We start from the raw sequence: 13,221 nt of genomic DNA, 5'->3' as shown, positions 1-13,221 counted from the left end.
AAATGTGCAACAACTCAATTTTTAAATATTGATTCTGCAATCTGCAATAGATCAGGTGGTTGGTGTGTGTGGGTGTGAGACTGCATGCATGTTGCGCTTGTGGTGAGAGGTCTGTGGGGCTGGATGGTGAGAAACGTGACATGGTTAGCTGCTGGAGCACGCACTTATCCACCCTAATTCACGCACTCTTTGATCGCATCAGACTAGAATCAAATATTTATATATATATATATGAGTTTGGTTGAACCACATAATTATGTTAAAATCAGTTAAGGAAATACACCCTTGAAATGTTGCTGGTCTGATGATCACATGATCACACTCTCTTCAGAAGTATCCCACTGCTTACATCGCAGCAACTATCTTCTCACATAAGTCTAACTGCAAGCTGCAGTCCAGAGAAGCACGGGAAGGACGAGACGGAAGCACAGGTGGCCGGAAAGGACCCAGGAGGGCACCAAAGGTCCAACTAGTCCGACCCTCCCAGGACCCAGAACACGGTGACCATGCTCACAGTCGCCACAGTATCAATTGTAACCCTGGAATTCTGTCAAATGCTGTAATGGACCCTCTGTTGGCTGACGGCAGGTGGTCATTTTGAAGTTGACTTCAGTAGGCCACAGGACTATTTGGGAAGGTAAACCACAGATTCATTACTCTCTCTCTCTCTCTCTGCGGATGTGGGACTGTGTGAGATCCATTGCTTGATGTATCTGAGGAGTAAATAACTTTTTTCTAACTTTGATTTATATTTTGTTTGGTAAATTGTATGTTTTTCTCTGGTAGGCCTATATTGGTTTTATTGCAGGGGATCTTGTTGCAATGTAATTGAACGTGGTATTACTGTTATGGATATGCACGAATGGTGGATTAAGGTGGTCATGGGCCCCTAGGCTACTATTTGTGTAAGGCCCCCTTACTGATCACGCAGAAAAAAAACGAATTTAGTGCCATGTATAAAAGCATTGAGTCAGCCTTTACTAAAATAGTACTGTTGCAGAAACAAGTTGGAATTCGCAATAGCTGCCGCGACCACGTAAGCTGTTCTGTGGACCAATCAACCAACCGACAGAGCGAGCTAAAAAGACATCAGTGGATTTGCAAGTTGTTAACAGCTTTAAGCTTTCTAACCCAAGTGGTAAGCCTACAACATCAGTGGCTCTACAGAACACCCTTGTTTTACTGAGGCAAAATCACAAAATCCTGACAGAGACACACGAATAAATCAAAGTCATAAAAAAACATTATTTTTCACTTTGCTAACACATTTATTTTCCTGAAATTCTGCCTCTATGCTGTCTAGTAGCTGTAACGTATTATTTGACAACAAAATTGACTTTATGAACTGGTCACATGACATGGCCCACACATCTACCCAATCAGCTGCTTCATTTTATAATGATCCTTGTTATGGGCCGATAGGGCAGGGTCAATATATTGGAAACCTGGGCCCCGAGGCTGCAGCCTAGGCAGGCCTGTGTGTTTATCCCTGTCACGAGGATCACTTATTCAAAGACAACATTTATATATTTATTGGCACATGGACATAAAAAAAAACGACCAGACATTGACCTAACATTTAGTGCCTTAGTTTGCGCTCATATTGTGGAGTAAGACTTTCGGGGTCTTATCAGTTCAGTTGAGTTTTAATTGTTTTTAATGAGCAGTTGTATGAGTGCATGTATAAAATGAACAATAAAGAATATATCACTGATCATCCATACGAATCGATGATAACGGCCCTCTGAACATACTGGCTGGTGGAGTAGGCACCTGATAACCAATGATAACATCCATTCAATGGAGTAATAACTCATCATAGTGTGATTAGTGAGTTATTACCTATCTATGTTAAGTTCTCTCGATGTTATGTGGTTATTACTATATTACTAATTAGGTGAGTGCTGCATGCAGCTCTCAACTATTGTTCTTATTAGGTTTTATTCTTTCTTTCTTTCTTATTCTCTACAAATTTGGAGACCCTACTCCTTCCACAATTTTTCACCTAGAGACTCCATTACAATTTTAAAATGATCAGATTAGCTTGGAATCGTGTGCTATAGCCAAGAACTTCTGATTAGATTTTTTTTTTTTTTTTTTTTTTTTTACAATTTATCTTATTCATTAATTTAAAGATGGTTTAAAGATAAGACAGAATTATGGCCAACTGACAGCACAATGGGTTATGGATTAGCAACAGAATGATGATGTTAAGTGTATTGCGTTAAGAAGGTCATTGCAAATTCGGGTTCAATTATGCACCCTGCACTTATTAATACATATACATTGATACATATGATATATTCAAATTCGAAACAACCCCTTTCTCTCTCTCATGTTGTCCTTTGTTTAGTCTCCATGATTTTCAGAGGTGCATGGGGATGCTCCAACCGTAGGTGGAGGGTGGGTGCAGCCTCATTGCAGTGAGTCTTCAGGCTCCGTTGGATCCCCCCTGTCCATCTCCCTTGGTGAAAACGGGACTGAAAAAAGACAGGAGAAAGGGTTAGACACGCCTATAAGCTAGGTGTGGTCTTTGTTCCCCCAAAAAAACGGTTTTATCTCCTTTAGGTCTTCCAACTCCTCTCTCATTTTGCCATCAATCCAAAATCGAACTGCTAAATTATAAAGACATGTAATAGCATTATGTTTTTGAATTTAAAAATCAATAAAAATCCATGGAGATTTATCACACAAATGAAACTTGGAGCGAACGGCGATGACGCGAATCGCTCTCTCTACATGGCTCTGCCTGATTGGACATAGCAAACGTACCTGTATGTTCTGATTGGTTATAGGAAACCTGAATGCTGGATTTTTTTTTTTTTTTTTTTTCCTCTGAGCCGTTTCTCAATTCGCGTTCTTGTCTGTACTTGCGTTCTCGTGAAACGTCATCAGTCGTAGCCCAAGTACTGTTCCAATTCAAGTCTTGAAAGCAGACCCGTAATTCACGACAAATAATAATAATGATTAATTGAATTTATATAGCGCTTTTCTAGACACTCAAAGCGCTTTACAGTGAAGGGGGGACCTCACTAACCACCACCAACAAAGTTTCACAGGTTTTCACAGTAACACACGACAACATGCATTTGTGGATTTGTATATCCACATCTATGTGATTATTATTTGCTGTTCACATATCTCAAACCTAATGGATGTATGCATAATTAATGTTAATAATTGTTATTAACATTGGCAGCAAATTAGACGCTTTCCCTCCATATGCATAATTCATGCAGAGTGGCCAATGAGATCACAGTTGTTTTTGAAGAAGAAGAAGAGATAGCGCTAAAACATGTGAATACCCCGCATGTTAAAACGTGCGCATCGAAAACACATTTCCAAGGACATATAAAGGTAAATACGTATTTCTTTGAGACATCCTCTCAATCTGTACGTGTGTGCCTGATGTGTCCGTCCTGCGCGTCGATACAAGAGCCTATATATAGGCCTAACTATTATCAATCCGGACTTAATCTATCTAATCCATCGTTTCACTATTGCCACGTGTTAAATACGGTTGTTGTGAATTGAAGTTACCTGTGAATCAACGCTCTGGTATCTCAAGTATTCTCAAATTGATAATACTTGAGATACAAGAGTGTTGATTCACAGATACCAGAGCGTCGATTCTGGCATCTTAAGTATTCTCGAATTGATAATACTTGAGATACAAGAGTGTTGATTCACAGATACCAGAGCGTTGATGCTGGTATCTCAAATATTCTCGAAATGATAATACTTGAGGTAGGTTAGGTTTAGCCAGTTCGTCAAGTAGCCTAGTTATTGTGTCATTAGATGTGAGAGCATCAACGCACTCCCTGTCTCTTCGGCCAGCTGTCTTAGTAGCTCAGCGAATACAGTTTTAACACCTTAAATAAAGCTGCCATGGCCGCGACATATACAACACAACTCAGTTTAAAACAGAAGAAATGCAGGTCTAAATGTACACGTAGGCCTGCATTTCAAGAGTGAAGATACCACTTTGTCTTGGGGGAACTTTCACTTTCTTAACTTCAGGAAACGGGGAAAACGTTAAGCTCCTTAATATGATTTAAAATATAGATGCATTTTACAAATACGAATCAAACGCTGCATTATTGCACTATCCAAATGAGTCGCACGCAGGTACTTGTGTCAATGTATAACTGCTACTATGAGTGTTATAATTTACCATTGTATATGAAACGCGAGTATACTGTGGCGAGTCTGGCCTCTGGCGATCGTGGGTGTGGTCGCCGTGTTCCGTGACGCTAATCCTAAAATCCTAAAAATACGAGTCACCATGAAATAACAATTGTGTTGATTGTCTTTTTTTAATCAATAGCATTTGCATTGACGTAAATTCGATTTTATTGTTCATAAATGTTAAGATGTAGTATTGTTATCATTATTATTATTATTATTAAAAGGGGAACGGTTTAACTTTGTTTTTCAGTAAGTTTGTTTCAAACAAGTAGCCCTTCATATTACTCAGTACCCTTGAAGGAGGTGTAAGGTTCAAAAAGGTTGGTGACCCCTGCTGCATAGGGAAGGCATCATCCGTATACCCTTATCAAGTGGGCCTTAATAACAATAGAAAATGGGTGGAAATCTATTAAACACTAGTAGTGAATCAAGTTTGCGTGTGTGTTAATAGACATCCATGACACAAAGGGCCTATGTGGAATACATCAGGATCAAACCAATAGAAATGTAGGTCTACCATCTATGCATAGATAAGATGTTATTTGATTTAATTGATACTTATACTTAAAATATGGATGTCTATGTTTTAATAACATTTATTGTTCAATTTCAGGTAAAGGCAGATGTTCCCCGATTAAGTCAGGGGAACCTCTTCAGGGCTTCTCATGGCAGTCCTCTTTCTCCTGTTGATCCACTTTTCTGCAGGTAAATCATCCCATAATTACCAATACTCTATTTGGTTGTCATACTGTTGCCATAATGTTATTACTAGAGTCAGAGGAGAGTGTCCATTAGCAGATCCTCTCCTGGCACCGCATGTAGCAAGGTTGATGATAGAGACTTGGGCTGATTTCCCCAACCTCACACCCTCTCCTATTTCTCTTTCTCGGGTCATCTCTCTGTCTAGGTGAAGCTCATACCATGAGGGCACTGGTCGGTGACGACATCACTCTGTCGGTCGATACGAAGACGTCGTCAGACATCGGCAAGTCTATAATGGAGTGGTCCAGGACAGACCTGATTCCTGATATTGTCCATCTGCAGGATAACTGTCGGACCGTTTATGAACATCAGAATCCGGCATACAGAGGCAGGACGATGCTATCAGCAGAAGATCTGGATAGAGGAATCCTCTCCCTCAAACTGTTCAACGTCCGACTGGCCGATGAGGGGAACTACACCTGCCTGTTCAAGTCCAAAGACAACAAGTACACCGTCCAGCTTCTTGTAGGTAAGATTGCTACCGGTAGGTTGGAACCAGACCCGGCCCTTTTATAGTGGGTGAGACAGATTCTACTACAAATATAGTAGAACTACCCTAACCTATCCTTAGGGTAGTCCTATCCTAACCCCACCCTCAGGGGCACCCTCCTCCTCCCAGTCATCACCCTAACCCCACCCTCCTTCCACTTATAACCCTTACCCCATCCCCAGGTGCAGCCTCCTCCCAGTTATAACCCTAACCCCACCCTCCTCCCGCTCATAACCCTAACCTTTTACCCCAGGTGCAGCCTCTCCCCCAGTCATAACCCTGGAGGATGTCAACAGCAGCGCCCTGGTTCTGGGCTGCCGGGCTAAAGGCTGGTACCCACCACCAAAGCTCTCTTGGTGGAACACTAAAGGAGCCCCCCTGCCCGCTGTAACCATGACTACCACCCAAGACCCCGACCGACTCTACCACATTTCCAGCACCGTGAGGGTAGAGAGGATGAGTCTGGACAGAACCTTCATCTGTAGAGTTCACCAGGAACTCTTCAACCAGACCAGGGAGACGGAGCTACACCTTCCTGGTAGGTCCTGTTATGTCTTGTAGTGAGGTCCCTGGACGTAGCGTCTGTGACGTCACCCATTGGTTAATGCATGAGTTCTATGGCTGTGAAGACTTCATGTATATGGAGCGTCAGCAGTTAGCAGTCAACAACAGGCACCATCTATATCTGGCAGCACGGTTTATAGCATTGAGGGTGGTTGTATGAATGCCTCGCACTAGCCTATGGCCAAAACGTATTTGTATTAACGTAAACGTATTATTCAAAAGTAATTTGAATAAAGATGAATGAATGAATGAATGAATGAAAACTTTATTGAACAACAATTAACAAAAGTGTTCAAAAGGATAAAAAAACACAATAAAGCCCAAAGGCTTGTTTCCATTGTGGTCCTTTAGATGGAAGGGGAGAAACAACACATGGACTAAAGCATGGAGGACAAACACACAGCACAATGGACTAAAACATTGAGGAACAAAGGGGAATAAAATAAATAAAACAAGGGATAAGTTCCCAAGACACATAAACAGACAGTACAATATTCCTACAAGGTACAAGGAATTCCTATTCCTCTTTTGATTTGGTTTATGAGTTGAATAACCATTTTTTTATTGAAGATTTAAAATGAAAGTAGGAGGAGCTCAACAGTGTAAGGTTTAAAGGTAAGCCATTCCACAAGACAGCTGCCGAGTATAGGAAAGAGTACTTTCCCATACAGCTCTTAAAACGGCAGGGCCTGAAATCAGTGGAACTCCCCCTGGTGGAATAATTGTGTGTGTCACTAATTTTTGAGAAGTAATTTCTTAGGTACTTGGGTGCCAGGTTATTTCTTATTTTGTAGACTAAACACAGTTTAAGTTGGGAAACTCTCTCCTCCACTCTGAGCCACCTAAGACTGGAGAAGTGGTCAGGAAGAAGATGTGTTCTGGGATGGAGTTTGAGGACCACTCTGATCAGTTTATTTTGACAGATCTGCAGCTTGTCTTTTAGGCCTTTAGTAGTGCCAGTGTACCAAGATGTACAGGCATAGTCAAGATGGCATTGAACTAGGGCATTGGCCAGGGTTTTCAAGGTGCTACTATCTAAGAGGCTGGATATTCTTGCCGGCAACTTAGTCATTTGGCTCACCTTTAAGATGACTCTTTGGGCCATAAATTCCCCTGAAATCATCTACACTGAGCAGCCTTTCTACCTCTGATTTCTCTTTATGAGAGACTAAAATGGCAGAGTCGTCTGCAAATAAAAACAGATAACAGATATTTTTCTACTACGACCGTCTTCTTATTAATTAAATCACGTTCCTTCCCGTCAAATGAAATGATGGCGGATCTTTCTGCATCATGATTAATACTACAAACCACCGTAAGAGGAACTTTAGCCTAGTCTCTACCGTGGACCTCTAACAGGCCGTTGGAGGAACCACATGCTGGTCTCTACCCTGAACAACCTAACAGACGTTTAGAGTAACTACGTGCTCTTCTCTTCCTCTCGAGACGTCATGGATGCCTCTAGATTTACACATTGGCCTGCCGTGGAATGATATTGGCAGATGCAATGTTATACACTGATTCTGTATACATGCATATGTGCTTGCTCTGCAGAAAAACTCTTTTCAGATTCGGTCCGGTACTGTCGAAATGTTTATGGATTGTTGGCTGCTACGGGGGTGCTGTTTTTGATGGCTTTGGTGACTTTGGTGATTGGTGAGTACATAGTATTTGTATGATAATGAGATGCTTTAATTTATTGAATGAATTCCAGCTAGGTGCCAACCATCATACTGTTATGTCCAGTCTACAGAATCGTGCATGGAAACTCCCAGAAAAGGAATGACAAGAGGGTTGTGTCGTACAATAATGAAGATTAGAGCTCATCCTAAGACACACCCACAAAAGCTGCCACTGCTCACTATGTGCCTCTAACTAGCTGCTACTTCCCTCTATGTGCCTCTAACTAGCTGCCACTTCCCTCTATGTGCCTCTAACTAGCTGCTACTGCCCTCTATGTGCCTCTAACTAGCTGCTACTTCCCTCTATGTGCCTCTAACTAGCTGCTACTGCCCTCTATGTGCCTCTAACTAGCTGCTACTGCCATCTAGTGGTGGCTCATTCGCGAACGAATCAGTTCGAACGAACGACTCTTTAAAACGAACGAACCGACCAGATTCGCCGCTCTCGTTCATCGTCGTTCGTCTCGCTCGTTCTCCGAGACTCGACTCCCAGCTCCACCCACTAGTCGCTGAGTTGCGAGTCGCCATTCGTTCACTGAATGTGTTTAGAATGATGAGAATCATGATTCACCACTACTGGAAATGCGAACGAACGAACGAACGAATGAACGACTCTTCTTGGCGAAGTGACCAACGCGAACTGATTCTTTCAAACAAATCATGAAATCCACCACTACTGCCATCTATGTGCCTCTAACTAGCTGCTACTGCCATCTATGTGCCTCTAACTAGCTGCTACTGCCATCTATGTGCCTCTAACTAGCTGCTACTGCCATCTATGTGCCTCTAACTAGCTGTCACTGCAACAGATTGTCATCAGGGTGGACAATAACATTAGGAGGGACTATAAGTTCACTTGAGATGCCTATTATATTATAAATGAAATGGAATCTAGTAATACATCAGGCATCTGATGTGAATTACAAAACAGTACAAAACGGATAATTCTACAGGTAGATTGCAAGAATTGCAAAGAATCACAATGCTAACTTTGATTTTTACCCCCATCTTCCACCCAGTGTGTTAAGTTCTTAAGCTAATATGTTTGAGTTTTTTATTGATGCATAGCTTTATTAGACGTGATTATACTTATGCATATTGGTGTTTTAGTTACATTTTTGTTAGATGTGTATTTTTAGGGACCGAGCAGAACCTGCAAGGTCCCTATTGTTTTTGGTCCGTTTATTAGGGACCGAGCCAAACATGGCAAGGTCCCTATTGAAACCCTTGTGTTTATTAGGGACCGAGCCAAACATGGCAAGGTCCCTATTGAAACCCTCGTGTTTATTCTTCCGCCGTTTTTCAGAACTTTGACTGCATTTTCCCCCCCTGAACATATACGAAAACTCATTTTTTTTGGTGCAATTGTAGGGACTGGTGAAAAATTTGATATTCTAGCCCTCAAATTCACATTCGCCCCTAGGTGGCGCTATAGCAACTGTTCAAAAGTGCAAACTTTGCACAAGCAGCACGCGTCACCGGTTTGACCTACACTCATGAAACTTTACACACATATGAAAATTCTCATGATGAACAAAAAAGTCTCTTGAACTGAACATTTCCGGGTTGCCAGATTTTCCGCCATTTTGAATTATGTTAAAAACAGCAAATTGCCTAAGGATCCCAGGTTTTTCGACTTTGACAAAAATCCTTTGGCAGATATCATCTATGGCCGATTATCTTCAATATGACTTAAGGATTAGTCTGTACAATAAAATTTCAAGCTCTCATGAGCCATTGAGTTCTAAAATGGGTGTGGTTGAAAATGCCTAAAAAGTAAATTGCTCATATCAACATCAAGTTGGACTCCTATGATGTTGACCCAGATACAAAAGTTGTTTAGAATCAAATTCTGAACAAGATAAAGTAAAAAAAAATAAAAATGGGGCGTGCCATCGGAATGGGCGTGGCCTGTCACTAAAAGCGCCACAGTTCATAGACACAATGTTTGATTTGAGCGGAACCAACTTAGTGGCCATTGAGGACCAAAGTTTCAACTGCTCAAGTAAAATGAAGTCGATTGCCAAAACAACATGGCCGCCAGAGGAGGGTAAATCACTCAGCGGAGACCGTAATAGTTATGGCGGAGACCGTAATAGTTATGAATATGAAATTCACAGGACACGTGTAGACTGCTGCCTGTAGCTCACATACCAAAAATCCTGGTTCTCATGTTTGTAGCGCCCCCTACAGGAACTTTAAAATGCAGCCCCTACATCACGTTTCACCAATATGTATGAAACTCGGTAGGCACGTACAAGGTCACAATATCTACAGAAAAGCCTCTTGGACCCATGCCCCAAAACCCACCGGAAGTCGGAAATTTTTATTTTTTCATTTGCACTCTCTGAGGCAATTTTCAATTTTTCGCGAAGGGCGTGTCCGTGGCGTGCCGTCAAAGTTGGCCATTTTGAATTCCGTGGTCTTATTTTCGCTTTTTTCCCCTTGTATTTGAACGAACTCCTCCTAGGGTATTTATCGGATCTGCTTCACAATTAGTCAGTACAGTCAAAAAATGGTGCTCAACCAACGCCGTGTTATTTGTGACTGTACGTTGAATGGCGTGGCCGTGGCGTGCCGTCAAAGTTGGACGTTTTGAATTCCGTGGTCTTATTTTCGCTTTTTTCCCCTTGTATTTGAACGAACTCCTCCTAGGGTATTTATCGGATCTGCTTCACAATTAGTCAGTACAGTCAAAAAATGGTGCTCAACCAACGCCGTGTTATTTGTGACTGTACGTTGAAGGGCATGGCCGTGGCGTGCTGTCAAAGTTGGCCATTTTGAATGGAATTCTTTCACTTTTTCGCCTTGTATTTAAACTAACTCCTCCTAGGGAATTTATCGGATCATTGATGTAGGGTTAATGAACATGTAATTCAGTTAAATGTGGTCTTACATGTTAATGTCAAAACAATCAGTAGGACACCACAGGGCACCTCTGCTTCTACAGATTACATAAATTTGCGAAAAATTTTTAAAACTGCGCAGTTTTAAAAAAGCGCACGTTACGAGGTCCCGTTCATCACTGCGCGCAGTTTTAAAAAAGCGCACATGTTACGAGGTCCCGTTCATCACTGCGCGCAGTTTTAATTGTATTTGTAATTAAGTATGGCACTAGACTGCTTGAATGTTATTTCTCTTGTGGAGACGAGGTTGCTGGTTAGTGATCAGGTGTTCTGTGTTTAACTTTTTTTGACACAATACTATATACATCAACTCTTATTCTGGATGCTAGATGCCTGTTACCATGAAGATTCATTGACATTAATGGCATCACAAGAATTGCGTTACCATTTTAACATTAAAAGGAGCAGTATTCAAGATTTAGAGGAAATTCCCCCTGCCCTCAGCCCAAACGATGGCGAATATTGGAATATTCCTGGTTGATAGCTATATTTGTCGCCGTTATTTAACTTTCTATTTTCTATTTTTTGAGTGAACAGCGTCTTTCTACTCTTGCTTCGAAAAGCGCTTCATACATTTCATCACATGTACTCACATGGTCTTCAATTACAATCATTTGTCACAGTTCTAAAAGCATTTCATTCTACCATGAATAAAAAAAATAATTGATTCTCGGCTGATGCGTTTTTTATTATTATTTAATTATTTTTCAGAAACGTGGTTGTGGAGTCTAGCTGTACCATTTTACTCTGCAGACGCTTTTCTACAAATCAACTAAATATAACTAAATGTGATGGGTCGTTTTCTGATAAATGCCGCCCTCTGCTGGGAGTTGTTAAAACACGACCAACCTTTCATTTCAACAGTTTAAACAGGATAACGTCACTAGCATGCTCTCAGAGTTAAACATCGTTAGCCTTATAGCATAATTGCTATAATAAAAGTTATATTTAAAGGTTCAACTTGCAATTAGCGTCAAAAATGGATCATCAAATAGATGACTTGGGCAGATAGTGATTATGGAATGTAAAAAGCACTCTGATTGGCTTAGGATATAGCCAATGAGGCACAGTGAATCCGCATTAGGAGAGTAGAATTACGTTAGATATCACAATTGGCCAAAATATGACTTGCGTGCTATGAGGCTTAAGACATGAATATGTCACTGGTGTAATGGGTTAAACATGAAAAAGGAAAAACACAATTAAGTCACTATGTGCCAATGCTTATTTAAGTCTACTCCATGATTTTAAAAGAACTGCACACACCAACACAAAGCTGAAGATGTACCACATAATCCTTATTAACATTAACTTTAGTAACAAAATGGATGTTGTATATTATCGTCACAAAATCTGTACATTGTATATTATAGATGAGTATGACAGTTAACAATACTGTATTAAGGCTCAGTGATGACCTACTAGTTAGAGAACTGGCTAGACATGGAAAAACAGTGTCACCTATTAAAACAAATGTGGTCAGGTTGCAAGTCGCCCCTACAGCGAAATACGCAGTGCAGTTCTACACTGAACTGTACAACATTAAAGTGTTGTAGTCTAAAACAGTTCAGAGCATGTTGAGAGTAAGTTGGGGGCACTAATATGGAGAAGTTAAGGGGCCATTGGTTTTAGATGAGGTGTGTGTGTGTGTGTGTGTGTGTGTGTGTGTGTGTGTGTGTGTGTGTGTGTGTGTGTGTGTGTGTGTGTGTGTGTGTGTGTGTGTGTGTGTGTGTGTGTGTGTGTGTGTGTGTGTGTGTACATGTCTGTCTGTCCTTTGATTTTTTCTCGACAATTGTGCGACTTCCTGCTTAGCGGGTGTATTTAGAGGACCCAATGACAGAATAGATCATTAGAGTGTGTGTGTGTGTGTGTGCGCGCGCGCATGAGTGGGTGGGTGTGGATATAGTCGATCAGGGACTGATCATCTCATGGAGTGACTGAACCTTGTTATGTTCATGTGAAGAGGAGTTCTTGTGTATGAGTGAAGGTGACTGACCTCTACCTGTCTGTCTGCCTGTGTGTCTGCCTGTCTGCCTGCGTGTCTGTTTGAGTCTGTATGAGCTGTTGAGTTGACTATTGACTTTGTGTTAAACATTGCTCTTAGCTCTGATTAGGAGATTATTTATTTAGACAGTTTACTGGAACCTGGTGGCTCACCTTATTATCCAAATACATTGTCCAAATATGTGCTCCAAACACATAATCTAAATACATGTCCCAACAACATACCAACAACATACTCCAAATACATCCTCCAAACATCTACTCAAAATACATACTCCTAATACATACTCTCAATACATTCCCAATCTACAAACCAATGTCATTATCCAAAGGGTGTGTGTGTGTGTGTGTGTGTGTTTTCGTGTGTGTTTGTGTGTGTGGTCAGCTCTGTGTGGACAGATCTGAGAAGAAAGATGAGATCAGAGTCCGGGACAGTGCCCTCTCCTGCACATCATTTAGCTGGCTCGTCAGTGGACTTCTCTGGTCCTTCTCTGGACACAGTTTTAGACGTGAAGACCCAGAAGCAGTCTGTCTGTCGGTCGGTCGGTCGGTCAGTCTGTGAAGATGAGGATTCATTTGACAGCAGCCATTTTTATCTTCTTGTCCATCGCTCTCTCTGCAGCAG

The 13,221-nt window shown here is 41.3% G+C and overlaps 2 protein-coding genes across 2 annotated transcripts in view; both read left to right on the top strand.

The window, feature by feature from the left end:
- The first annotated feature begins 3,275 nt into the window (after positions 1 to 3,275).
- Positions 3,276 to 6,060, top strand: LOC311368237 (butyrophilin subfamily 1 member A1-like). The gene is made up of 4 exons (XM_084487022.1): positions 3,276 to 3,357; positions 4,802 to 4,893; positions 5,096 to 5,419; positions 5,694 to 6,060. The coding sequence occupies exons 2-4, from the start codon at positions 4,854 to 4,856 to the stop codon at positions 5,999 to 6,001; spliced, it is 672 nt and encodes a 223-aa protein (XP_084343148.1). The 5' UTR covers positions 3,276 to 3,357; positions 4,802 to 4,853; the 3' UTR covers positions 6,002 to 6,060.
- Positions 6,061 to 13,015: 6,955 nt separating this feature from the next.
- Positions 13,016 to 13,221, top strand: part of cfi (complement factor I) — an 8,030-nt gene continuing 7,824 nt past the window's right edge. Inside the window, exon 1 of the mRNA XM_084487404.1 lies at positions 13,016 to 13,220. Coding sequence (XP_084343530.1) covers positions 13,161 to 13,220 — 60 coding nt within the window. The 5' untranslated portion in view covers positions 13,016 to 13,160. The remainder of the gene's footprint in view (position 13,221) is intronic.

This window comes from Micromesistius poutassou (genome assembly GCF_964030765.1).
Source record: "Micromesistius poutassou genome assembly, chromosome: 23".
Taxonomy (NCBI): Eukaryota; Metazoa; Chordata; class Actinopteri; order Gadiformes; family Gadidae; genus Micromesistius; species Micromesistius poutassou.
The sequence above is the reverse complement of the archived record's forward strand: the minus strand, read 5'-3'. Positions and strand labels throughout refer to the sequence as shown.

Coding starts and splice junctions, on each gene's coding strand:
- LOC311368237 (XM_084487022.1), top strand. CDS start 4,854: ATGGCAGTCCTCTTTCTCCTGTTGATCCACTTTTCTGCAG. Junction 4,894..5,095: donor GTTGATCCACTTTTCTGCAG/GTAAATCATCCC, acceptor CTCTCTGTCTAG/GTGAAGCTCATACCATGAGG. Junction 5,420..5,693: donor CACCGTCCAGCTTCTTGTAG/GTAAGATTGCTA, acceptor CTTTTACCCCAG/GTGCAGCCTCTCCCCCAGTC.